Source organism: Saccharomycopsis crataegensis, assembly GCF_037102585.1.
Source record: "Saccharomycopsis crataegensis DNA, jcf7180000000098, whole genome shotgun sequence".
Lineage (NCBI taxonomy): Eukaryota > Fungi > Ascomycota > Saccharomycetes > Ascoideales > Saccharomycopsidaceae > Saccharomycopsis > Saccharomycopsis crataegensis.
Genome location: NW_027043838.1, coordinates 574,430 through 601,564, shown reverse-complemented (window position 1 = coordinate 601,564; position 27,135 = coordinate 574,430). Strand labels below are relative to the sequence as shown.

General features: G+C 36.2%; 11 protein-coding genes across 11 annotated transcripts; 4 read left to right on the top strand and 7 right to left on the bottom strand. All coding sequences in view use genetic code 12, as the record gives it.

The window, feature by feature from the left end:
• Positions 1–910: 910 nt before the first annotated feature.
• DASC09_059320 (uncharacterized protein) lies at positions 911–2,566 on the bottom strand (the record flags this gene model as incomplete). The annotated part of the gene is made up of 1 exon (XM_064999516.1): positions 911–2,566. The coding sequence occupies one exon, from the start codon at positions 2,564–2,566 to the stop codon at positions 911–913; it is 1,656 nt and encodes a 551-aa protein (XP_064855588.1).
• Positions 2,567–5,025: 2,459 nt separating this feature from the next.
• DASC09_059310 (uncharacterized protein) lies at positions 5,026–5,763 on the bottom strand (the record flags this gene model as incomplete). The annotated part of the gene is made up of 1 exon (XM_064999515.1): positions 5,026–5,763. One exon carries the CDS (start codon positions 5,761–5,763, stop codon positions 5,026–5,028), a length of 738 nt encoding a protein of 245 aa, XP_064855587.1.
• Positions 5,764–7,450: 1,687 nt separating this feature from the next.
• Positions 7,451–8,053, bottom strand: DASC09_059300 (uncharacterized protein; the record flags this gene model as incomplete). Its single annotated transcript, XM_064999514.1, has 1 exon — positions 7,451–8,053. The coding sequence occupies one exon, from the start codon at positions 8,051–8,053 to the stop codon at positions 7,451–7,453; it is 603 nt and encodes a 200-aa protein (XP_064855586.1).
• Positions 8,054–8,884: 831 nt separating this feature from the next.
• Positions 8,885–9,127, bottom strand: DASC09_059290 (uncharacterized protein; the record flags this gene model as incomplete). Its single annotated transcript, XM_064999513.1, has 1 exon — positions 8,885–9,127. The coding sequence occupies one exon, from the start codon at positions 9,125–9,127 to the stop codon at positions 8,885–8,887; it is 243 nt and encodes an 80-aa protein (XP_064855585.1).
• Positions 9,128–10,052: 925 nt separating this feature from the next.
• On the bottom strand, positions 10,053–10,631 carry DASC09_059280 (uncharacterized protein; the record flags this gene model as incomplete). The annotated part of the gene is made up of 1 exon (XM_064999512.1): positions 10,053–10,631. One exon carries the CDS (start codon positions 10,629–10,631, stop codon positions 10,053–10,055), a length of 579 nt encoding a protein of 192 aa, XP_064855584.1.
• Positions 10,632–11,205: 574 nt separating this feature from the next.
• Positions 11,206–12,492, bottom strand: DASC09_059270 (alpha-ketoacid dehydrogenase kinase family protein; the record flags this gene model as incomplete). Its single annotated transcript, XM_064999511.1, has 1 exon — positions 11,206–12,492. The coding sequence occupies one exon, from the start codon at positions 12,490–12,492 to the stop codon at positions 11,206–11,208; it is 1,287 nt and encodes a 428-aa protein (XP_064855583.1).
• An 822-nt stretch (positions 12,493–13,314) lies between these two features.
• Positions 13,315–15,828, top strand: APP1 (phosphatidate phosphatase APP1; the record flags this gene model as incomplete). The annotated part of the gene is made up of 1 exon (XM_064999510.1): positions 13,315–15,828. One exon carries the CDS (start codon positions 13,315–13,317, stop codon positions 15,826–15,828), a length of 2,514 nt encoding a protein of 837 aa, XP_064855582.1.
• A 161-nt stretch (positions 15,829–15,989) lies between these two features.
• Positions 15,990–18,077, bottom strand: POL12 (DNA-directed DNA polymerase alpha subunit POL12; the record flags this gene model as incomplete). The annotated part of the gene is made up of 1 exon (XM_064999509.1): positions 15,990–18,077. One exon carries the CDS (start codon positions 18,075–18,077, stop codon positions 15,990–15,992), a length of 2,088 nt encoding a protein of 695 aa, XP_064855581.1.
• A 222-nt stretch (positions 18,078–18,299) lies between these two features.
• On the top strand, positions 18,300–21,719 carry DASC09_059240 (FG-nucleoporin; the record flags this gene model as incomplete). Its single annotated transcript, XM_064999508.1, has 1 exon — positions 18,300–21,719. One exon carries the CDS (start codon positions 18,300–18,302, stop codon positions 21,717–21,719), a length of 3,420 nt encoding a protein of 1,139 aa, XP_064855580.1.
• A 334-nt stretch (positions 21,720–22,053) lies between these two features.
• On the top strand, positions 22,054–25,521 carry MET18 (Met18p; the record flags this gene model as incomplete). Its single annotated transcript, XM_064999507.1, has 1 exon — positions 22,054–25,521. The coding sequence occupies one exon, from the start codon at positions 22,054–22,056 to the stop codon at positions 25,519–25,521; it is 3,468 nt and encodes a 1,155-aa protein (XP_064855579.1).
• A 281-nt stretch (positions 25,522–25,802) lies between these two features.
• Positions 25,803–26,927, top strand: DASC09_059220 (uncharacterized protein; the record flags this gene model as incomplete). Its single annotated transcript, XM_064999506.1, has 1 exon — positions 25,803–26,927. The coding sequence occupies one exon, from the start codon at positions 25,803–25,805 to the stop codon at positions 26,925–26,927; it is 1,125 nt and encodes a 374-aa protein (XP_064855578.1).
• Between the last annotated feature and the right edge of the window lie 208 nt (positions 26,928–27,135).

Here is a 27,135-nt window from a genome sequence, read left to right as displayed (position 1 = left end):
CAGGCATATCAACACCTTGTAACAAGTAAGATGGTAAAAATAACAATAAGAATACGTAGTTCCTAAATATGTAATTGCTAACTATCATTAAGAAGTGAAGATATTTCACTCTCTAATTTTTGTAGAATGCTGTTGATTCATGTTTATGTTTAGTAGGGCTGTTATCTGGACATCAGTGAGTTTTTGTTCTCAAAGAACAACATATAGTTGTATTTTTATTATATCTTTAGTCCAATATCTGCTTTCAAAATATTCTGGAATTTTGATTGTTCTGTTAAATTTGAGTTGATTTGTTCAATGTTGATTAATTTTTTAAGTTTAAATACATAATATTTAGGTTACATGAAGAATGTTCGAGAAGGAGGCAGGATCTTCGGGACGGAATAGTACTGTTCTGTATTATTTAGTCGATCTGAGTAAGTATAGTAGATGGTTTATACATATATACTAAAAAAGGATTGAAATATTTTTTGCTTTATCTTTTTCTGTACTTCTTGCTTAGTTAAGATTCGATTATTAAATGTCGCATGTAGCGTGATTTTAAAACAAGATCCCGTTTTATGTTGTTAAGTGCAATCGCCATTTTTGAAACCCTAAAAAATTTACAGTACAAATTCTAGATACATTGAATCATTAAATATAGTACTTTTATTATGATGGGAAACAAAAAAAAGAAGGCAAAAGGTTAATCAAATGAAAAGGTCGAGAAATAAATATATATATATATGCCCAGAGTCGTAAAGTGAAAACAATAAAAGTTATAAACCGTAAATATAATATGTTAGAGGGAGGAACCTCATAAAAAAAAGAAGATAATCTATATCTATAAAACCGAGAAAATAAATTGAAGATGAGTAAAGAAAATTATGAAACATTAATAATAGTAAAGTTGAGAGAATTGAAAAGTCTATTAGAAGGTGAATTCCAACTCACTTATAGCGAATGGGTTTTCAAAATTTGGCTGTTGGAATTGCTGTTGTTGTTGGAATTGCTGCTGCTGCTGTTCTGAAACACCACTAAAGTTGATATTATCTTGTAATAAAGACATGAAGTCAATATTATCACTTGAATCTTCATACTTAGTTTGTTGCTGCTGTACTGGAGTCTGTTGATGTTGTTGATGTTGATGTTGATGTTGTTGTTGCAGCTGCTTTTGGCTAATATCACTATTGTTAACAGTACTTGAGAATGATTCAAGAAGTACTTCTTGGGATCTTGGAGCATTATTGATATTGTCAACAGTAACATCATTACCCACTGACAAAGATTGATAGAAACCATCCAAGTTGTTGAAGTCAAGCTTTGAACCATTGTCAATTGGACCACCGAGATTATTATTAAGACCATTGTTATTGCCCAACACATAATTCGAGCTTTGATTTGCTTGTGGGTTGAAAATGACATCTTGTTCAAGAGGCGACAAGTCTAAGCCAGTGGCGTCAAAAGCAGCGGAATCATTGATGGATAAGTGTGTCAATGGGGTGGAGAATACATCAACTTGGTTGGTTTGTGGAGTATCAGGAGCCTGTTGGGATGGTGTGAAGTATTGGGACTTGATAGTTGGCATAGGGGTACCCATGACCGAATTTGCAGAATAGCCATTCATTGGTGTGGCAGATCTACTATAGACATCAGTGATAGATTGACTTCTTTGAACAGTTTGCAAAGGAGTAGCGCTTCTAGAAGGCAAAGGGGAATCAAAATAGTTGCTACCACCATATCCTAATTGTGGACTATTATAAACAGAAGCAGCTCCTACGGCAGGGTTGAAACCATTATTCATTTGTGGATAGAACTGAAGACCAGCACCAATAACACCACCCATACCAATTGGCCCATTAGGATAGCCTTTCATTGGTTTGGCGATTCTGAAATCCTCGTATGGTAAGTTTTTCATACCAGCAGGCAAGTTGGTCTTTGGCTTTCTGGTTCTGATTCTGCAGCCAGCTTTCTTCAATTGCTCATTAAGGATTGGTGAAGCCTCGAGACCATCAAATGAAGCGTCGGTGTAAACGGTAAATCTAGAAGAGTAAACAGTGGCATTTTTCCAATGAATGACATTTGGCTTGACAGAAACAGAACCATCTGGAGAGAAAGATTGGATCTCATAGAGGTCAAATCTTAATCTATATTCACCCTTGAATCTAACAGATAAGTTATCAAAGACACCACAAGCAACATAAGGGCTGCCCTTGTAGAACTGAGCAGTAACTGTGGTAGTACCTCTGAGGACATCAAAATCTTCTTGACTATCTTCTTGCATTCTAGATTTTCTTTGTTTAGCCATGAAAGTTTCGGAATCACTAAATCCGATACAATCAATAGAAGCTCTGATGAAATAAATACCAAGACTATAATCAATTATATCTCTATCACCCAGTTGAATTTTTAATTGAACAATTGGTTGTGGGTCCACAAGACGTCTAGAGGAATTTCTAGTTTCTTTACGTCCAGACACTCTTGCTTTGACTGGCTGTTGAACAACTTTAAGCTCAACTTTTTGGTCACATTTAATTATCTTGTTGTTGTCAATGGCCTTGACTTGGTGCTTGAGAAACTTGACCATTTTTTATTCTTGTTATTGAACTAGAGTCTTTGTGGATAAGTGTGTTAATCCAAAGTACTATTAATTAATGGCTAATAACGGATTGTATTTTTGTGTTGTGATAGTACCGTGAAATGTTAAAAGGTGGTTATAAGGTAAGTGTTTACCATAAAAAAACTAGACATTGTAAAATATTGAACATTTGCCTTCGCTATATATGCTACCAGGGAAATTAGGGATCCATTGATAGGGTTGCAGACTTCGAAACATCTCAATGAAACTACGAACGTTTACTCATGTTTCAACTTCCATGTTTGAGATTGGAGATTCATGCATAGAAGAGACGCTAAACAGCGTTGCATGCGCTGCGCTAGTATCGCTAGCTTGTAATTTTTCTCTGGAGCTATCCTAACTTGTGGATTTCTTAAAGATAAAAGAAAGCTCAACAATAGGAAAGTTAACAGGATAAAACAACTGCACGAGCTCAAACAGTCACCAATTTAACACATGGCAAACCATTAAAAATAGCAACAGAAAAAAACAACACCACACATGATACGAAGATAAGAATGCGACCAGCAATCATTGTAACTACCTCATAAAGCTTTGTGAAATAGTATAAAAGATATTATTACAGAAATCCCTTTATCAATTTACCAATTGTCGGGTTTGTTCTTGTATTTTTGTATTTTTGTATCTTTGTAACTTTAATACATACTCCTGCGCAACGGGGGATTTTAGTGCGTTTCAGCAGACGTGGTGTTTGAAGAAGGACTTATCCAAAGAAAATTACCTGATTCTCCCCCATAAAAATACTATTGTGTAGGAAAATCCATGTTTTTTCTGCAAGAAATGGCGATAAAATACGGCTTTTCCATGGTTATTCGCTTAGACTAGTAGGCCATAAATGAGCAAAAGAATTTATATTCAATACAATCTGTGTGAGATATACCAGCACAGCTGATGGACGGATGATATCTATTTTTCTTTAGTATTGGAGAAATCCTGGCTATTTTAGTGCATATGTAGATCGACAGTTTCAAACGCCCTGGCTGCAAAAATGGTAATAGGAAACATTTCTGTAATTTAGTTTTTGTGTAAGGGAATCAATTAGTTAGGGATCCCATGTTGTGTTTTGGGCCTCTTGTTAAACACATTTGGTTAATTGCTTGGAAAAATAAGACTGAGGGAATTTCCTAGTTTCCAATTCCAGTAGCTGGCCAAGATGCCAAAAATCCTCATTATCTATTACATTGATTTACCATTTCAATTATAAATATTTAATCTAATTTATTTCTTGATAAAATGTGTTGAAGTGGAGGACATCATAGGGAAAATAACTTTCTTCTTTTTTTTGGCACATCATATAAACGTAATCCACTAAAAAAGTAAAAAAATACCACACGTAACAATTTATATTTGTGAATCTTTTGGGCAAAGATTTCATATATGAAATATTGTAACGTAGATTCTTTGCACCCCAGTTTCGTTTCATCTTTCGAATGACCTGAAGATTTTCCCTAAATAGACAAGGAATTTTTAGTGTACGTCTCTGACGACAACTTCCTACAACGCTAACGTAAGATGGTTGGCCACAATTGGTCACGCAGAAATTGTACCATGAGCGTGATACCATACCAACTAAAATATATCGTTCCTTTAATTGAAATTCATTAAAATATACTCACAAAGAATATAAAAATAAGGCGTAACTTATATATTTATGAATTTCTTGCATATAGACGTGAAGTAATAAAAATGGGAATCAAGTCCACAATAACTCATAATGCGTGTGACATCCATTGAATCTTGGAAATATTGCCAACTTTAGAAAGTGGCATATTTTAGATAAGAAAAAGCAAGATATTTCAGGATGGAATAAACCAGGTGGTTAAAGCTCTACTACTTGTTACCATTAACTACTATCAAACCGCGAGAAAGACATTCTTATGTCACGAACTATAGAAACCCAACCTCGATATTAGAGAGATCACTATGGCTCTTTGAAATATACAGAAATTTTCATGGAATACAAGGTGAGCTCAAATTATAACACCATACAAATAACCAACTAAAAAATGGCTACCATTTCTCCAGAAGGTACGTTAATCACCCTTTTGGAGTAATTGCATGAAAACCGCCAAAACAGAATTCCCTAATCAGGAGGAAATAACCTCATTTTGGAACACAAAATCTGGTGCACATATCAAAATTGCATCTCTGGGTTCCCTTATTTTTTTTTTATGTCCCACTGACACAGTAAAATCTTTTTCAAAATAATCATCATATATACAATACATAGTTTAATATTATATTCAACAAGACACACTATATAAGAAGATACATCGCAATATGTGTAGGGTAGAAACACTGCCTCCTGCAAACAGCACAAATTCAAAAAAAAATCGCAACAAATCAGACCAATAACAATAACAATAATAATATTTTAAAGTAGAAAAAGAAACAGACCATTTAAATTATTAATGGTTGGTATTTAAAACAGGAGCAGGAGCTTCTGGCGCAGCGGCAGTAGTTTGACTGTGCTGAGTGTCACTAACGGAAGGTCTGGTGTTAAACTTATTAGCATCGCCGGTCATCATAGCATCACCGCCAGTCCGCTCATTTTGAGCAACATTGTAATTGTAGCCTTCATGTGGGGCATTAGCAGTGGCCTCTGCACCAGCAGCATTAGTAGCGACAGCAGTACCCACTGACTTTTCACGATCCAACACCCGATCATGCTCACAAGTGGCACAAATGGATTGAAACTTGGAGAAGTACCAAAGCCACAAGAAATTAGCAATAGCAATCAAGAGAGCCCCGACCCCAACTGCGATTTCCGAGTTGAAAATGGAAAAAATAAACCGATCAGTAACAAGAATGGCCTGAATTAAAGCAACAATGGTCAAGCTGTTGCACAAATGAGAGTTGCAAAAAAACATCCAGCTTTCTCCCATAACACTAAAGCTTTGAACAAGGGCGATACCAAAAACGAAAAGCTGGTAGAAAATTGCCCACCACACAAAACTAAAAATCTTACCACGAGCTATATGATAGCTGTAAGTAGGCACAATTCTAGAATTGAGATCATGTTGGCTAATAGCGGTAGCAATAAACAATACAATCCAGGCGCAAAAGGCAAAGACAAAATTGATGTAAAATCCAACAAGGGGCACCTTGTACAGGGTGGACTGTGATGAACTCTTTTTGAAATGCATGATAAAGGTAAGAAAAGATTTGATCACTTATAATATTCTTAAAAAAAAAAGATGGGAACCTGATTAAATAAAAAGAAAGCTTGATACGACTCATGAGATTTCTTGTTTTCCCTAAACATTTTTGAAATGGGAGACGGTTTATATAGCACCTCATGGAGCAATAGTTTTTTTTTTTTTTTTTGTAAATGATTAGTAAAGAGATCCTGCAGAAACTTTATTGTCGAATTGTTGCTATATAATGTTTCTACTGAAAATACTGTCAAAAATTTTGGAGGAGGGGGGGCACAATCTCTTCAGTCATTGTGATACAATTCCAAAATTTAGCATTGGTTTCAGCATTTAGGGATTAGTTTATTTCTTTACCTCAATTATTTCAAAAAAATAACAGAAAAATCATTTGAAACAACCATGGCTACTTTCATTACGCCATTTTCTTCTCCACGTAGCTACGAAAGAAGCTTGCTTATGTTAAGGTCAATAAACGGGTGTCACACCCTGTACCCAGAACAGTGGGTTTTGATTTGTTGCACACAAAAAGTGTGCACGAATCACAACACAAAATTGAGATGGCATTAATTTGAGAGACAATAAATTTTAAATGGGCCCCATTATCCCAAAAATAGGGTTAGATATTTAAATATGGTCGAAAGAAGTAACGAGTTTCTCATAATAGAAACAAAGACCAAAAATGAGTACCAATTTATTGTTTTGAGTCAATGCACACTAAACCTGATAAGACTGACGATATGAGAATTTTTTTTGTTGACTAAAAATCCACCAACTAGCTGGGAGAGGACATTGGAAACTGGAACAGTGAAACAGGCTGAAAAAAACTCAGAGGTATTATGAATAGTTTAAAACCCAGAGGAGTGCCCAGAATAGTAGGAAATCAGCAATGACAACTGAGAGTGTCACAATCTTCACGGCCGCTCCCAAATTGGAAATATAATCATCAATAGATCAGTAAGAAAAATAGCCTGTATCAAAAGCAAAAACAGTGAGCTGCCGCAAAAATGAGCACGATAGCAAAGGATCAAGTCATCTTTGGAAGCTGAAACACTTTGTGAAACTACAAGAAATCAGTTTGATTGGCCATTTACTGACTCACAGCTGTAAAAGCTATTTTGCATAAAATGCTTACAGAATCTAGTGGGTAGCTATTTTCTGGAAGAAAGCACCACAAACTTTGATTATATGTCATTTTTCTTGTCAATATCTGGAAATATAGTTTAGGAAGCTTGCCATTTTAAAAATTACTTTGTAATTAGATATGACTTGTGAACAATTATATTATCGAGGGCTGATTTCAATACGTGAAGTTTCATTTATATTAAATTATGAAACGATTACTTATGAAATACGAAGGGTTAGATTTTTATACTAGGGGTGTTACACCTGCGACAAGAAATCAAGAGCCATGCTAGATAATTAGATGATCACACACATTAGGCAAGCATTCATAACTTAAAAGTGGTATATTAGCAATGAATAAATATTCATAAAATCAATATGGTATATTAGATATTAGTTGGAAGCCGGAGGCAACTGGAAAATTAGGTAGTGGTCATAACAAAAACGAAATCATTAAAGGAGGACATGTGAAAGTAGAATAAAATTATTTGAGAAAGTCAAGAGAGGATAAGTAAATCTTGAAAATTGTCTTGATTTAGCAAGCGCAAATTTCTATCTAAACAGTGTTAGCCTCTGGTTCCGTGGCTGGCTCGGTGGCAGATTCGGTCACATGCTTGGCGTCAGGCTCAACAGCAGCAGGCTCAACAGCAGCAGGAGTAGCATTCTCCACGGCTTTTTCATCATCAACAACTTCATCTGCAAGAATAGCGGATTTCTTTTCATAACTGTAATAGAACAACCATACAAACCCAACAATTGCTAACATGGCGCTACCAGCATTAATAGCACGAATGTAGCTGGTGGTCTCAAAAATATAAATAGAAAGGGTCGTGTAGTTATTCCAAATAGAAACAAGGACCAAAGATACTGGTAACAAAGCATTAAAGCGGTTTGGAATTAATCTGAGAGCGACAAGGAAGGCAATAAGGAATGTTTCATAACCAAAGGCCCACCAAACTGAGGAGTATGAGGTAGCAGAATATGTTTCAAAAAGCAAGTCATCATCATAAGAAGAAGCATAATCAAAATCATCATCATAAAAATTCCAGAAGTATTGAGCTTGTGCGTAAGCAAGAGGAACGAGTAAAACGATCCAAGAAACCACTGCAAAAACAATAGTAGAATAGAAAAATATGGCGTCAGCGGATCTGGCAGGCATTGATGATTAATTGTCAAAGTTACTTGGAGGTGAGGTGGAAAATAAAAGATTGAAAAAAAGAAACAAAGAAAGAAAGAAAGAAAGAAAGAAAGAAAGAATAGAAGCAGAAAAAAGGAAACAAGTGGAATTTGGGCCCCTTTTAATCCTTTACAGAAATGGGTTTATGCAAACCGTCCCCAAGATGTACCGATATTACTAAACGCCAAAAGACAAACAAACATGCACTCTATCTGCTATGTTTGTCCCATTGCAGATCCACTACTTGACGCACTGAAAAAAAAAGAAAAAAAATCTCGACCTATTTTGGTGAGACGCAGGTTGCCAAAACCTATCTATAAACATGGTGCTTTGTTCGTTGGACCATTTCCGAAGGCTACTACTATTTCATTGCTCTCGTAAAGCTAAAAAAAAACTACCCCAATAAAAACAAAAAAAACTCCACTCAATGGTTCAATTTTGCCACACCATTTTATTGTTTGGCATAAAAAAATAAAATTAAGATGTGCAAGCATTTTCTTTTGAAAATTTTTCAAAAGAAAATTTTTCCTCTTTAGTTCAGGCTATTTTGTTAGCAGTTATGCGTGAAGATGGTTTCCTATTTTTCCTGGCCTCTATACTTTAATTTAATGGGCCAATTCAAGGGTAATTGATTGTTAAACTTTTCAGTTTTGAATTGTTTCGTTATAATTCACTACGGTAAAAGTTAGATAACTCAGTGAAATGTATTTCATTATTGTAAGTCTACAATCTTCTGCCATACTAATAGGATGGAGCTACAACAGTTAGAGAAAGCGATACTTTAAGTACACATGTAAACTAACTAGACACCGATCATATAACCAACGTTCTGTGATTATTTTCAGGTTCCCGCAAATAATCCAAGAGTCCAAGAATACTTTGTGATATCACATTTGGAAACCAGCAAAAAGAAGGTCTTTCCACTAATGAATTAATTTTTTCTAGCCTGTAATAGAGAGGCAAGGTGTCCTTATCCTCATAGGAAGAGGCATACCACAATAGTCTTTCTTCACAGTCACTGCCAATTTTACTGAATTGTGAGAACTCTCCTAACATGGAGAAATTTGAACGGGGTTAGATCAATGATATATGGTACAGGTTAAATAAAAGAAAAAAAATTCAAATATGACAACCGTTTTTGGTGGTCTGCAATTTTGTTTCAATAAAGGAGTTTCTAATTTCCTAAAATGCGTGCATATATTGACCGCATAATATTCCACCGACATGGTGTTCCCGGGGAAAGGCAATAATAAAGCCGATTGATCATCCAGGCGATTCTACTCGCCCTCTTCTGGTTGATCGGTGTACTTTATTCCTCCTCGGGCTTTACTTATCTTAACTCTCTAGTTAGCAGTTTATTAGAGGCCCTATTTTATCACTGCTGGAAACAGTTTCAAGCAGTGATGAAAATCGAAACAATTCATACATATTGATGAAGGGTTTTGCCAATGCTTATAAGCACGTATATTATTTTTGGACAATAATCTACATGCACATTGACATCAGTGAGAAGCTGTCAATAATGAGCTAGAAAAAATTGATTCTGGGTATAGTTTGTGTTGTAATTGCTTCCAAGGGATACTTGGATATTGGTCGATAAAATGTTCTACACAACCATCAGTATCATATTATGGGTGTATAGCATGCTCACACTGAATATATTCATTCATTAAATTGGTTAACTAAATAGATACATTTCGCTCTCGAAATGCGAAAAATAACCCTCTGATTGATATATAATAAATAAGGGTAGCAGAAATAGAAAGGGTAAACCAATATCTAATGGGACTGTGTTTGGTGCATCCATGAGAGCTGAGTTGTGCACTACAGAAAAACCACGTCGATCGCGTAATACTAAACAAATACACAAGTTTAGGCGAGTGTTTACACCTTAATTTCTAGTTCTGCTTCTCATAAGGTTTTCTAGCTCATGTTTGTTGCCATAAGTAAGGGAATCAAATAAAAAGACGGCTGTTATCAACTAAAAAATGAGTTTCAATTGCCCTATATCCTCATAAATTCCTGTGCTTTGAATATTGAACACATCCTTTGTTTTATACTTCTCCTCAGCAGATTTCACTAATTGATCGATTTCATCTTGAGATAGAGATGTAACGAGGGGCTCCGAAATGTCAATGCTACTACTACCATTATCGAGAATATCCAATTTTCCCAGCAATGCTGTACCATTAATGAAATAGTAGCCAGACGAGTTTCGGAAAACGTAAGAGCCACCATGCGCAAAGAAATCACCTGAATCTATCAACTGCTCAATTTCTGTTTCCAGAATAACGTCTGACGACGACGCTGCACCAGTAATATCTGGCAAATACGAAATATCAGTGGAAGTTGTCGCAGTTGATCTTGATGACGCGTCAGAGATCTTCTTGATTTTTTCAGCAACAATCGAAGAAGAAGAAACAGTTGTTTGGCCCTCCAGTAGTAGTATATCTTGCGAGTCTCTTTTGAAATAGCCACATGTTTCTAACAAGGGAAAACCATGTAATGATTTGAAGCAAAAACATAGTAGAATGACTGAATACATTGATAAATATTTCATTTTAGATACGGACTCCAGGTATCTCAAGTAATTGGTACCAAATTCAATATTATATGGATAGTAATCGTGAAGATTCTCACCAGGATATTAGGCTGAGCGCTTGTATTGTAATTTTTTCAATCAAATAGAAAGACTTTCTTTTGAGCTTTCTGCTATGATGTCAAAAAAGAGCAAACGGAAATTATTTTTATCATTACCAGTTTCCCATTTCCTTTTCAAAATATATTTTTGACATTAATATAAACCAAGGATTCCTCTAAAATTTGTTAACTCCAAAATGTTTCATCAATGATACCCACGGAAGAGGATTCAAGTAGCAAATTCACGTGATAATGTTGATATGCTTTTAACACTTTAGTTAGGCATGTAGTAAACCACGACAAATGGCAGAGATTCTACCAACAAAAGAAGCACTAAAATTGTTCATTAAAGAAAAAATTATGTAAAAGAATGATAATCATAATAATGAATGGACGTGCATTCAAGAGACCCATACCAATAGCACCAGTACCCAGCAGTGAAAAAACAATAGCAAAAAAAAAAAAAAAAAATGAAAATAATAAAGATAGGCGCCTCAATTGGCGTATGATAAACTTGGTCCCTTAAGTTTTATATAAACGTCTGTACCATACCCGTAGTAACTTTCTACATGTAATGAGCCATCAAATATTTGACAATATGTCTTTGACAACCCTAACCCATAACCCATGCCTGCAACCGATCTATTGTTTTGTGAATCATAAACGTCACTATCATCTTCTGACTTGACTGTAGTGAAACTGAAATCATACATTTGCTGTTGGGTTTCCGGATCAATACCACCTCCTTGATCGCTAATTCTAATTTGTAAAATTGGGACATTGGCATCTTCATCTATGTATTTGTTGATTATCACTTTAATTTTATTTTCGTAAGGAACGTCATTTTCAATATGGGCGCGAAAGCTATTCTTTAAAAGCTCAAGAATGCAATATTCTAAATTCTCGTAAATAAAGGGGAAATAAATGTCCTTATTGCGTTCAACGATTAATGAGTCATTGTTATTTGTGTCCTTGCTTGTGTAATAATTGTTGGTTTCAATTTCTAGTTGACAGTTCTTCATATACTTCATATTGCAAAGTTCATTAACAAAATCTGCTTGTTGCTTGACAAGTTGGTTGATATTCAAGTTCAGATCTAATACGCCAATGTTGGTTGCGGTAGGAGGATTCATCAAAAAGATGAAATGCTGAGCTGTGAGCTTCATAATGATACGCTCACGTAAATGAATATCTAAAAATTTGAAAGAGTCCGCCTTTGGATAATACTTCCCAATGATTTCTGTAAAACCTTTAGATAATCTTGGAATGGCATCGGCATGTTTATCAAGGAAATCTTCACAGACTTTGACAAATTCTAGGGCATCAGCCACGGTAAGGACAGGAGGTGTCGACAATATTTCTCTCATTGACCTTAGGTAAAGAGAATATGAAAGAGAAATGTGAGGGTTTAGAACCACCATATAGGGCAAAGATCTGATATGGATGAGTCTTTTCGCATTAAGGATTTTGAGGTTCAATAGAGTCTCATTGGCGGCAGAAATGATTTCTTCATCAGAGAGGTTGGTTCCACCATACTGCACAAGTTTGTTGAGGGTTATCTTCTGATATGGCTTTGTTGCATAGCGATGAATGATTTTTTCTAGACTTGATCTGATATGATAATCTTGTTCAAAACTGATTGATTGTGATGTTGTTTTCAATTCTGTTGATGGATCAAGGCTTTGGAAAATTGCGGCAGTATTGATTTTTCGAGGAGAAAGGTTATTTGTTAAAGTCCGTAGAGGAGCCCGCCTTATGATTAATGATGACTTGATAAACATCACTAGGGTTATATAAAATAGATTTTTATATTAAAAAAAGCGCGCACACACGAAACAAGAATCAAACTAAAACAAATTCTCCAGACAGCATTTTATGGGATCACCAGAGGAACCAAGGAATAACGTACAGATAATAAATTTATGACTCTAGTCCGGGGACATGGAACATCGTTTTTGGGCGACCATCAACACAGGGCTCCCAATTCCCAAACTACGGTTGCTACTGGCACTTTTGAAATTGGCATACTTGCTTCATAGAAACCATCCGTGAGATAGACACGAACAAAATCGATAGAGCACTTTCTATTTCTAAATCGGCCGTAGACAAAACATACTTTCCTCATATATATATATATATATAGCATAATAGATGTTCTTATTTTTATATTAAGGTATATATATACTTATTTATTTTGGAAGATGATATGGTCTGCAGGAAAGTCAGGCTATAATTACACCGCAAATCTTTTTAGGGCCAGTAAAATATCTTATTTTAAAAATCTGATAGTAATGAGAACACTCCATCTGAGATTGAAATTACTTGGGAGAGGAAGTGCAGCCAATATAATAACCACTCTGCCTCCTGGCAATTGACAGACAGCCCAAAGACACATTTTTAAGCAGTATCACGTGATCATAATCACGTGCGCAAACAACGTAAAGCATCATCTCTTTACTTCCCTGAATAAATTTGCCAAACAGTGGTGTTGACATATATTTCATAAAACGACGATATTCCTAGAAATTTTGGAGGTGCTATTTTGCAGAAAGGGTGAATGGATTAGAGTAACAAAACCCAAAACATTATAACAATATTTTAACATGCCCAGTGGCTACTCTTATTCTACATCAACATATACATCACATGAAGATGATGAAGATATCAGTTTTAAGAAAATTGGGTCATTTTTCAATTCCCTTAAAAGTGAAGGGAAGCCATTGCTTTCAAAATTGGCAAATGAGGCACGTACCAAGGGCTCTACGCTCATGTCGGAAAATCTAGCTAGATTTTCCGACAATCCAGACTACAATTCTTCTAATATGAGATCAGAGTTCATTGATCTGAAGGATACCTCAGGGGCCAGAGAACCACAAACCACGTACGATGAAAACGGCAACACAATGCTTGAAGTACCTGAGAATTCGGAGATTACAATATATCCATCGTACACCCTATATAAGGATGGTAATTATTATGTGGAGGTTCGTGGATGGTTGACAGCACCAGGAACGATGAACAGAAAAAACAGGATTGTATTTTCTTTAGCTAAGCAGCTAATAAAGCCAGGTAGCAGCAAAACTGCCGATTTTTTGGCTTCCAATTTTGCTATGCAAACAACCGGTCATCCTGGTAATGCTAACAGCTTATCACTGGCTTACAAAGACGACGACACATTGTCTTTGAGGTCTTCGGCAAGTGATAATTCTCTAAGTGGCCTGACTATATTTTATGATTCCAATGATGCTAAGTCTCTTAATACACCAGAGGAGGTTCTACGGCAACGGATTGCCTATTTCTTTGCTAAATCATTGACAAATGTGCCGCTAACGATAATTATTTGTTCAGAAGAAAAGCTTTCTCCAGAAGATCTTATCACTGAGAGGGTAGAAACAGATTTGAATGGGAAATTTGAACTCACAATACGCACTCCTTACAAACCATCCTTGGTACAAGTAATGGTGAGCAATTATTCCTCAGAACCCACTCTTTCATTCCAAGAAGTGCTTTACATCGAGCCAGAAGGTATTAGCGTAATCTCGGATATTGATGATACCATTAAGCATACCGAGGTCACTAGTGATAAAAGGACGGTTTTCAACAATGTGTTTGTAAAAGACTTGAAAGATCTGGCAATCGAAGGTACGGCTAAGTTTTACTGGAACTTATTCGAAAACCATCATTGCCTATTTCATTATGTCTCGAATAGCCCTTGGCAATTGTATCCAACTATTAGAAAATTCTTTGAAATTCAGAAATTTCCACCGGGCTCTATCCATTTAAAGCAATATACCGGTAACATCTTATCATCTCTTATGGAGCCTGCTGTCGAGAGAAAGAGAAATACGTTGTACAGAATTTTCGAGGAATTCCCACGAAGAAAGTTTTTATTAATTGGAGACACTGGTGAGCAAGATTTCGATGCTTATTTGGATGTTATGAGAAAGTTTCCTTCACAAGTATTGAGAATGTACCTTAGAGTTGTTCCAGGATCTTTGAGCGATTTTAACGATATTAAAGTTCTTAGGGAATTGAGAAGATTGTTGTCCTTGAGAAACGAAAAACTACAATTGAAAAAAGACTACAGGAAATTCGCTGCAAATTTGAATGAAAAACATATCAGCGACAGACCTGGGCCAGCTCTACCCCCAAGAAGTAATATACAAAATAATAGCACCCTGGCTGATGATAGTTCTTCGCCAGAAACGTCTGAGGACGAAATGGAACAGCCAGACTACGATTGGAATATTTTATCTCACCAGCCTAACGCCTCCAATTCTGCGCATTCTTTGGAACTAACGTCATTGATATCTGCTGAGGCCAAGGCAACCGCTGCCAAGGCTATGACGCCAGAGGGGTCTGCCGTTTCAATTGTTTTTCCAAAGAAAAAACCGCCGCTTCCTCCAAGAAGGGCGATATCCGGTCCAATTTCTAATGATGATGCAAATATCCCTAAGGTTGAACAAAAGAAAAAACCACCAGCCGTTCCAAGAAAGCCTGCTATCTTGAAAGCTCCGCGTACTGGAAGTGAATCAAACAGTACAACCGCGGAAAGTGCCGGTACTGCTAAACCAAAGAAGAAGCCACCAGTGGCTCACAAAAAGCCTTCAAACTTACAATCCACATATTTTGAAAATAATTCATCGCTCAGCATAAGCTCGGGCAACTCTGATATTACTCCAGGATTGAATAATAATCATAGTACCGATAGCTTGAGAACTAAGAAGTCTTCTACTGCTCCGGCACCTCCAGTATCAAGAATGCTCAGAAAAGCTTCAACTGAGTGTTCTAATGTGAACTTTATACCAACGAGTGGTCTCTCTCCACGTACTGCCCCATTACCACATAAGTCTAACTCCTTCATCACTTCCGATGCTCCATTGAGTTTTGACCAAACAATAGTTAAACACGCAGCATCGGATGTCGGAATAATTACATCCAGTTCTTCCCAAGCTACCCAATTTGTTGATCGGAAAGCTGAGTTATGGTTACAAAAGGTATCCTTGGCAATCAACAATGGCTTGATACCTGAACAAGTCCAAATAATGTTTTGGGTTGCGCCTCTGGACATCGAAGATGATTGCTATGGTTTATCAGAAATACTCAAGGCCAAATAACCTGTAGCTCTTGAGTATTCTTACTTTTTGTGTACTATTTGAATTTTAAGTCTCTACCTCGAATTGAAACACAAATGATATCAATGTATATTTTTTTCTTTTTCTTAAAACAACAAATAAATAACCCAGAGCTTAAAGAAGACAAAAAAGAGAATATAAAATTAGGAATTAACGATGTCCACTCTACAGCGCTTCCATATATCATGCAAATACAAATTTTCTTCACCATTTACCTTTGTAACATTCACGCCTGGCCCTTCTATGCTTGGGGCCTCAATATTCAAGATAGCAAAAGTTCCATTTCTTTTTGGCTTCATGAAATTTCCAGGATTTATAACGATCACATTTTTCACCACTCTTGCAAAATACTTTAATTGAGATGGTAAAATGAGCAAATCCGGAGTGGCATCATTAAACTCACTAAGACCTAAGTATGGGATATCTAAATCTGCACCTCCAACTTGCTGAATCTCAAAAGTTTTACCATTACTCATTTGCTGTTCAGTTTCTGAAATTTTATAATCAATACTTTCCGGAGGAGGACTGATAAGTTTAACTTTTTGATGTGATATCCCAGCAGGGAAGAGAGGATAATATCGGCGCTGCTCAAGAATATAGTTAGTGATTCTATCAAATCTATTCATTTCAAGAGCCTTAGCACCGACCACCACATCTTTTAAGTCTTTGTATATATCATTGTTTGATGTACCAAATAAGCATTCATTGATTTGGAATGACGCAGGATTTGGGAAACATTTAAAATTCTTTGGCAATCCAAGTAATCTACGATCAAAAGAATCTTGGGGATAGGAGGGATGTCTGGAAGAGGCATCTTTTGTTGAAGGAACAAGAATCACTTGAATTTGAGGATGAATTTTTTTCAAAATTGGGACAATAACAGCTTTGAAAACCTCATCCAAAGTTTTCGGCTTGCTGACAAACCCTGTCATATTTTCAATAGCTTCCTCAATGGAGCCATCAACAACCTTAGGATGGCTATAGTCTAAGAATGGACCAAACATTATGACAAATTGGGGCTTGATTTCGCCATTTAAGCGTTCGACTAAATTGGATAAATGAGAAAAATCTAAGGAATCATTAGTAGTGTAAGGACCAGCAGTAACAACTACTTTTAATTTGTGGTCATGTAAACTCTCCCGGTACAGTTGTAATTCATCAGCAGTGGAGGTTGCCGCACCAAGCAAAGGTGTTGAAATTATTTCATTGACAGTGAATGATTTTCCATTGGCATTTCTTCCTTTCAAGGCAACAATTTGACCCGGAAAAAGGCAATAATTATCGACATTAGCTAGATTTAATCTGACCCTTTGTCCAATACCTGAAGCTCTGGAAGGCTCGAGGCACAATGATTCTTTATTTATAGATTCATCAAATGTTGTTAATGGCGAGTCTGGAGTAATTCTCCCAACGGCAATTATATCTTCTTGAGATACCAAGTTTGGGTTCCCAATATGACCGAGTTGTGGATTTGCCTCAGCAATATACACGGCAAAAGAGTCGATTTGATCGTCCAAGACATCAGCAGCTTCTAATAGCTTCTGTCTCATTATTCTAAATTTGTATTTTTCTGCATCAAAATTTGAGGCAAGCAAAATATCACTTTTTTTGGAGTTATCTAGAGGACCTAATTCCAAACCTTCATCTACAGAGATTTGTGGGTTTAAAGTGACAGCAATATCACCTGTATATGTACCATCATTAATATCAAATGCAGTTTGGCTGATGTCCAATAATTTAGGGGACGCTATTTCCATCGAAATATCTGGATCATAGCCTAATTTGGTCGGCGATGACGAAAGCAAAGAAGGTCTAGGATTCTTTCTAACTCTTTCGTTTGTAGACCCATCTAATTGCAATTTTCTTTTAGAAAGAGACATCGGTGATGAAGGTAGTATATCAAACATAGATCCCATTGGGCTAGAGGTATATCTTCTTGTCTTCTTGGCCGATGATAAAGCAGCGCCTGCTTTAGATTTCTTTTCCAAATTCTTCATGATATGAGTTTGCAAATCAGACAATGCATCAATGTTTAGCTCTATTACCGTGGAAGAATCATTATTTTCAGTCTCTTTCTTTTTAGAATAGGAAAACGCTTCCCAATTCATGTAAAGTTCATCGACATTAATGTCAAACATTTCTAGGAGCTTCAAACATGCCTTGAGAACTTCGGGCTTTGATACATCTTTGCCAAAAGTGTTGATTAGTTCCTTTTCTCGGCCTAATGTCATGTTTTATCTATCGTTCTTGATTCCTCAAAAGTGTCGAAAGATGGGTCAAACAACTATCAGGAGTAGAAATGCTGACGCGAAAAATTACATCCAAAGAAATAAAATAAAAAATAACGCGACAACATCACGTGATAATAATTATGAGCCCCTGTTGCTTAGTCAATCATTCTATAATAAAAATTGGTGAGAATTTTTTTGCAGGCGAAAACCAAAGAAAACAAGATGTCTTGCCTTGTACTTAGGAAATTGGTACAAAGAGAACCAATCAGTGATATTGTTATCAGTAAAGGCAATTGGCCAGAAACTTCCTTAAAAATGTTTGGGTCTAATAATACCGGTGGCATGGGTGGGTTTGGAGGATTTTCCTCTAACGCCAATGCCAGTTCGTCTCCATTTGGTTCTTCAGGCAATTCAAACGGTCTCTTTGGCTCAAGCAATAATAATAATAATAATAATAACAATAGTGGCAGTACCACTGGAGCAGCAAATACTTTTGGAGGTGGATTTGGCGCTAACAAACCTCTATTTGGCGCTTCCAACAACTCTTCAGCAAACAGCCCTGGTGGCCTTTTTGGTAGCAATAATAATAACAGCAACAGCTCCCCATTTGGCTCAAATAACAACAGTTCTGGAGGAGGCTTGTTCGGTGCTGGTAACACAAGCACTAACACAAGCACTGGGTTCGGTGGATTCGGTAACGCAGGGAATTCTAATAATTCCAACCAAGGTACCTCAGTCAAACCATACGCAGAAACCTTTGAGAAGGACAGCAATGGTTCAAACATTTATTTCGAAAATATTGTCGCCATGCCAGAATATAGGGCTTTCAATACAGATGAGTTGAGATATCAAGATTATTTGAACAATAGAAAGGTCGGTTCAGCCAATAACTCTTTTGGTAATACGAGCACTACTGGTGCATTTGGATCAAATAATACTGGCTTTGGATCAAATAATAATTCTTTTGGAAATAATAGTGGATTTGGAGCGAACAACAACAATAATTCAGCTGGCGGCTTGTTTGGAAACAAACCGGCTGCTGGTGGCTTATTTGGTTCAAGCAATAACGCTAACAATAATTCATCTGGTGGTTTGTTTGGCTCGAATAATAACAACTCGCCATTTGGAGGTAATAATTCAAACAATGCCTTTGGGAGTAACAATAATTCTGGTGGATTATTTGGTAGCAGCAATAACACTAACACTAACAATAACAGTAATCCAATGTTCGGAAGCAACAACAGTAACAACTCTCCATTTGGATCTAATAATAGCAACAATTCTGGAGGTATGTTTGGCAGCAGCAACAACAACAACAGCAACAACGCTCCATTTAGTCTGAATAATAATAACTCTGGTGGATTATTTGGTAATAGTAATAATAACAACACTGGCGGATTATTTGGTAATAACAATAACAATGCTGGTGGTATGTTTGGAAATAGTAACAATAATAACAACAGCGGTGGTGGTTTGTTTGGTAATAGCAATAACAACAACAACAATAATGGCGGTGGTATGTTTGGAAATACTAACACCACTAACAGCTCAGGTGGGTTGTTTGGCAACAAAACTAGTAACTCAGGAGGTACGTTTGGCAATAACAACTCAAGTTTTGGAAATAATAACAATAATTCCAACTCTGGTGGTTTATTTGGAAATAATAATAATAACAATAACGCCACTGGTATGTTTGGCAACAACAACAATGTTAGTAACTCAGGTGGTTTATTTGGAAACAAACCGAATACCTCTGGCGGTCTTTTCGGTAACAGCAACAATAATAGTAATGCCAACTCCGGAGGCCTTTTTGGTAACAACAACAACAACAACAATACTAATAACAATAATTCCGGAGGACTCTTTGGTAACAACAATACTAACACCTCCGGGGGTCTCTTTGGAAACAATAACAACAACAATAACAACAACAATTCAGGGGGTCTCTTTGGCAACAACAACAACACCAACAGTTCTACCAACAATGCCTCTGGTGGTCTTTTTGGTAACAATAGCAACTCATCTGGTGGTTTGTTCGGTAATAAGGCTAGTACTACTGGAGGCGGACTCTTTGGAAATAGTAATAGTAATAACAACAATAACAACTCGGCCGGCGGATTATTCGGAGCCAACAATACTAATAACAATTCCACGGGTGGTCTCTTTGGAAACAAACCTGCTACTACTGGCGGCGGTCTTTTGAACAACAACAACAACAATAGTGGTTCTTCCGGCGGTTTGTTTGGAAACAATAGTAACAATAATACTTCGGGTGGTTTGTTTGGTAATAACAACAATAATAATACTTCTTCTAGCGGAGGGTTATTTGGAAATAATAATAACACATCAGCTGGTGGTCTTTTTGGCAATAAAACTACAGGTGGTATTGGAACCAATACTAATAGTACCAGTGGAGGGTTATTCGGAAATAATACTAATAACACTAGTGGAGGCTTATTTGGCAATAATGCTAATAATACCAGTGGAGGATTGTTTGGCAATAATAACAATAACCAACAAGCTGGACCAACTCTGGCAAATCCTAACCCTTACTCTTACAACCCATTGTTTTCAACAAGTTTGCTCAATGGTAATGTTGGCCAAAATACGTTGAACCCAACAGCAACGCCAATTATTTTAACTGGTGAGAACAAGAAGAAAGATACTTCATTGACAGCGGCATACAAGTCGAAGCCTTTAAAAAATTTATTTAACATGGATAAGGTTTTACAAAACTCTTCCGCAAAATCATCACCAAGCACTATGGTTGTATCACCAAATGCTGATCAATCTGCTGCCTTGGAGAAGGATGTAACATTGAAACTAATCGGTTCCGATTCCAAGGAAAATAAATCATTTTTCAATTACGATGTCGAGCAAAATATCTTGTCTACCTTCAATACTTCAAACGATCTTAAGAAGTTGGTTATCAAAAGGTTTGCTAATGATAACTTGAAAGAAAAGTCTGAATCCACGAAATTCATTACTTCGGAGAACGATACCCATGAAAGTTCTGCCAATACCAAGAGTAAAGAAGATAACGAGGAAACCGATGTGAGTGGCGAGGAATTGAAAAAGGATGGTTCCTTCATTAATGGGGTTACTGAAAGCCCTGCTTTCCAATCTCCTGCCGGGGCAGAGAAATCCGAAGGGATTAATGCACCATCCAAGGTCGTTGAAATCCCAAATGTTTCTAGCTTTACTATTCTTAATGAGAAGAATTACTGGATTTCTCCATCAATCGAAGTGCTTGAATCAATGTCTCAAATTTCCCAAAGAAAGGTTAAAAATTTTATTATTGGCAGAATAGGATCTGGTAGAATTGAATTCAAGGAACCAGTTGATATAACCTCTTTCTCCTCTTTGTACAATATCCCTGAGAAGATTGTAGCGTTGGAACCGAAGGTTTGTGATTTGTATCCTAATGAGGAGGCCAGACCACCAATTGGTGAAGGGTTGAATTTGCCTGTTAAAGTTACTTTGGAGAAGTGCTTTCCAACTGTTAGGGGAAAATCAGTTACTGATCCAAAAAGTTCTGCCTTCAAGCATCATATCAAAAAATTGCACCACATTGAAGGAACTACTTTTGAGAGTTTCGATAACTCTACCGGTACCTGGATTTTCAGTGCCGAGCATCTTTGAGTTGATGGATTTGCTTTACTGTCTCATATATCTTTATTTATTTTTTATCTTTGTTTCCATCGTACTTTTCTCTTTTTTGTCCATTTAAGGGGCTCTTTTCTTCTTGTTCTCTTTGATGAATATATATTTCTTATCTAAATTTGACTAAAGAGAGCTTCACTCGTAGTACGTTGTAGATTAAGTACACCCGAACACTATTACACCCGAACACCGAGTAAGTCGGAGTGTGCTCGATATTTTTTTAATGCATTCGGAGAAGCGAGAACGTTATTCAGCTCATCATTCATTTTGCAAAAGATAGGAGTAAAAGAAATAAAATCAATTTACCATCAAGATGAGCGACATTGATGGGAAACCTTTCACTGCTTTGGTGTCTGATTATTTTACCCATGTTGACGATACTTCAGATTCAGATGAACCATTGAATGAAATTGTGAAGAAGATTACAAATAATGATGCCAAGTTAGTCGAATTGATACAATCATTGGGCAACGATTTAAAAAATGAGGACGGTGCATCTCGAGCAAAAGCCTTGGGTTGTCTTTCGAAAGTTTTGGAGCGCTTGCCTTTGGGTAAGCTCTCATCAGTAGAAATAGGCCATTTGATCAAGTTTTTCATGACGAAATTTGATGATATCTTAGCATTCAAGCAAATATTGACAGGATTAAATTCATTGATACTAATGGATCGTTTTGAAATCAACGAGATATCTGAGGTGATAATCAAAGAGTTTACAGAAAGCTATAATGCCAAAAACTTCAACGCTCATGTCAGGTATCTTACTTTCCAAATTCTTGACAATATAATCAGACAACCTCGCAACTTCGTGGCGGTCACCAGTGATTCAAAACTCAACGACGCATACATCAAGAGCTTCTTGAATATTGCCACGGGGGAAAAAGATCCAAGAAACTTGATGTTGTCTTTCCATCTCAATGAAATTATTTTAAAACAGTTCAATAATATTGATTCCTTTAAAGAGGACTTGTTCGATAATAGTTTTTGTTACTTCCCTATCGCCTTCAAACCTCCAAAGAATGATCCATATAAAATCACTACTAATGATTTGAAAAGTGCTCTTAGAAATACATTGACTGCAAATGATCTGACAATTGAGGATCTATTACCAAACTTATTTGAGAAATTGACCTCAACTTCCATGAGTGTCAAACAAGATGTTTTAGATACGTTAAAAGATGCCATTGGAAAATTTAATGCTGAAGTGGTGAATGTTCATTGGATTGAAATATGGGATGCCCTAAAGTTTGAAATCCTTCATAATGATAATATCCCTTATTATTCGGTAATTAGAAAAATTGATGATTTGAGAGAAAATAAACTTGAGGAAAATTTAGAAATGTTGACAAATGATGAAAAAGAAAAAAAAGAGAGCGTGAAGGTCACTAGCTCGACACTATTACTTTTCAAACAATTGGCAACCAAATTTGCTGAAAAAGATGAGTTTCTACAATTGTATCTTGAGAAGTTGATCGAGGATTTGTTGAGTAATATAAATGATCCAAAAAGCAAGCTAGTGAAACAGTCATATTTGCTATTATCAGTAATTGCACAAGCAAATGATTATTCTTTCAATTATATTATAAAGAACATCGGCCCAATTTTGATGAAATCAAATAAATTACAAGCAGCTAATGTTGAAGAACAGAAGGTGATAATTGAGGAAATTTCATTCTTTTTGCACTCTTATCTTAACCTCTATGGTTCTTTTACAAATTCTGCAAACACAAGGCCGTTAGACCTAGAGACTAATGCTATGATGGCTCATAAAGATGAAATTATCATTATTTTATCAAGATCATTAGTATCGTCTTCTGGGCTGTTCGCCGATTTGAAGATCCAGGCGTTGAGAAACTTGAGATTACTTTTAGAACTAAAAGGCTTCTTGAACATTTCAGAAGTTAGAATGATTTTGAATTACATTTCTGATATTTTGATAGAGTATGTCAGTTTAGAAGGAAATAATGAAGAGAAAGAAAGTCAGTTTAATAAAATTTATAAACTGTGTCTTAGTGTTTTAGCTACTATTACGGAAATGAATAACGTTTTAATATCTGGAGAGTTCTTTTCACAGTTTTTGAGTTTGTTAGCAGATGAGATTGTGGAGGCTCCTGATTTTAAAAATTCGGAAAAAATATTGTCAATCTTGAGCGACTTATCCTGCAAAAACTCTAATTTGTTAGAAGTTCTTTCAATCAGACTTCTTTCCAAATTGAATATTGTGATTGACAATTGCAAAAAAAATGATAACAAAGCGGCGGATTACAACGACAAATGCTTGAAATATGCTTTGTTGATTCTTAATGTATTGTACAATTCATTATTCAAGTTTTTGAAATCGCACCCAGACTTTAAAACTAGTAACAATTTCTTGAAAAAATACATTCCATTGTTATTGACCCTATGTTTCTCCATCGATTCCAAAGATGTTTTCTACAATGACAGCCTTGTGGAGTTGAGCTCAAGAATCTTGTTCTTGATTGTTTTGAGATCGGAGATACTGATGCATCAAGAAATCCTTGACACCTTTATTGGATTGTTTGTGGAAAGCAAGGCGACCGATCTTTTTGAAGTGATAATGCCAGAGAATATATTTAATTATCAGTCCAAAATGGTTCACCTCTTTGTGAAACTGATTGCTGGCATCGACTTTAAATCCACCACTTGGAGCACTCAAATATCTGTGAACGACTTCACCGACAAAACCATAGAATTACTTAATCTCAAAGAAGGAGACGTATACCAAAGGCTAGGATATTTACAATTACTATTCATGGTTGTAAACAAATGGTCGGGTAGCTCTGAGGATGATTCTACGATGGAGTTATATCTGAAATTGACTGGCAATATCAAGAGCCATATTACTAATAATTTTAATGAAACTGTGAATGATCTTGAGATTTTTGTGTGGATTGCCAAGGCTTTGATACTAAAGAACCACCGATTATCCGCTGATGCGGCACAATTTTTGCTTGGATTGATTGACGATGCTGCAAAGTCTCCTGAAGCAAAAGCGCTTAGTGATAAAATTTGCAAAAGTTTTGATATTCTTGTTACAGAGGAGATAATTTTCAAAGTCGACTATACTAGACAAGTAGACAGCGGGATGAAACGGAAATTATTGAAGAAAGATGGCGTCAATCATAATATCAACTTGAAGCCATTGTACAAACAAAAACTTTTTGAAATCTTGATCCCAAGCTTGATTTCTAGTTTCCAAACAAACACCAAGGTTTATTCGGATGGCGATGATGAAAATTCGACGATATTGAAAAAAGCATTTTATTTGACCACTTTAAGTTTAGTGTCGAACCACATGAGCACGGATATCATTTTGATGCAGTTGGAGGATCTTTTCCCATTGCTCATTGAATCCATTAAGTTGAATAGCTCCCAAGTCAGAGGGGCGGCATTGACCACTTTGGACTCTCTAATCACTGAAAGGACCGTCAAACTAATTGGAAATTACTTATCCTCGTTGATTCCGACGTTGATTAATTGTTTCAAATCTGCCAATTATTTCAAAAAGGATTTGGATGAAAATGCTGAATCTTTGAAGATTGACAAAGTATTCATGAAGTATAATTCTCCAGAAGTTAGAGAGAAATCATTGGGGTGCTTGTTGAAGTTGTGCCAATATATTGATTTGATAAAGTTGGTGCCTTTCAAAGAAGTTGTTCTCAAGAATATGGTTGTTCCATTGGATGATAAGAAGCGAGATGTGAGAAAAAAGGCGTGCGATTGTAGACAGGATTTCTACGAGCTTGGTCAAGTGAAAGCATGAGTATGATTTATTTAATTATTATTATTATTATAATTATAATTATTATTTTAAAAATGAATAGAGTATTTTATCTAATTATGGTGTAAATCCACTTGCAAAAAGCTCCGTCATGTTGTAAGTGTCTTTGTTAAAAAAAACAAAAACGTCACATGATATGCATGACCCATCCCATTGGTTTTGCTTTGCTTCCCCTAAAATACATCTTTCACATATCATTTCGGTTTTACTGATAGAGGGCTCCACCAATTAACATAGTTAGTTAAAAGAAAATTGAGAAAAATATGTGGTTGTGGAAATGCAAATTTAAACGATTCCCCGGGATTTCAATTGCGAAATCCTCTTTGTTATGTCCCAGACGACAGGCAATGATTTGTCTAACCACTCTAGGGAAGCGAGGTTTGACAGATGATGCGCTCAAGAGGGCGGTTCTTCAAAGCATCCAACTGAAATATCCAAATAGAAGTATCGGTAATCCCGAAATCCATTTTGGAAGAAAGAAGTCCCACGCATTACGTAATCTTGGAATATTGTTAGCATCAGGGTTGGTATCGATATCAGGGTACGTTTATTATAAAGTTTTATACCTCGGAGAAACGGTACTGATCCCATTGAAAATCGAGTTTTTATCGCAGAATTCTTACGTCATTAACCATCAGATGCTCAATGGGAAAAATGCCAATAACGCTAAAGATGATAGAGCCAGCAGTTTGAATGATCTTGTGATCTTGGTGGATCGAAATAATCGCACCAAGACCAAGACCGTTGATTTGGGGTTGTTGGAAAGCTTGATTGACTATTACTTGATTGAAGAATTGACAAGAAACCAGTATATCCAGGATAATTTTAAACTTCCAATAAACTTGGAAGAATTCAAATTTAGCAAGAACCAATTCACATTACAATTGTTCTATAATGACGATGCAGGAGATGACACCACGGGGGTAATTGGGAAGGAGCACCACCACCACGAGAAAAAACTGTGGTTAAAACGATGTGTTGATGCTCAAATATTGAAAGTGAGTTTTTTAGAGATCAAAATTGACGAGACTCTTAATAAGACGGTATTGGGGTTGACGTATGAATGGAAGGACGTGTATAAACGAATGGATTTGCGAAATACCAGGATCTTTGGATTTGTTAATTCGCTTTTCGATCTCGCGAAATCAGGGATGGAAAGTCCCACTGATGAATTGATCCTGGTGGACGATGAAAATGACTTTGCGTACCGAAAAAACAAGTACTCAAATATTGTAATTGTTGGGTCGGTAGGTCTAGTTGGTAATAACTTGGATGAGAAGTATAGATTGCAATTCAAATGCTATTATGATGATGAGCATCGATACCAACTCAAGATCCTGACGGCATCATTGATTGATGTAAATAATAACGTCATAAACTTGTGGTGATGGTGTTGAGTCTTGTATAATGTACATACTGGCGATACATGATATGGGTTTTTCTATTTTTGTAAAATGAAATTCAGAAAACGAGTCATTACTTGAGAACTATGATAGTTACTACATAATTAACGGAAGTAATCATTCCCAGAAAATCAGCACCCCCATTAATAATGGCAATTGCAATTATTTACTATGAATCAACATAGTATGTACC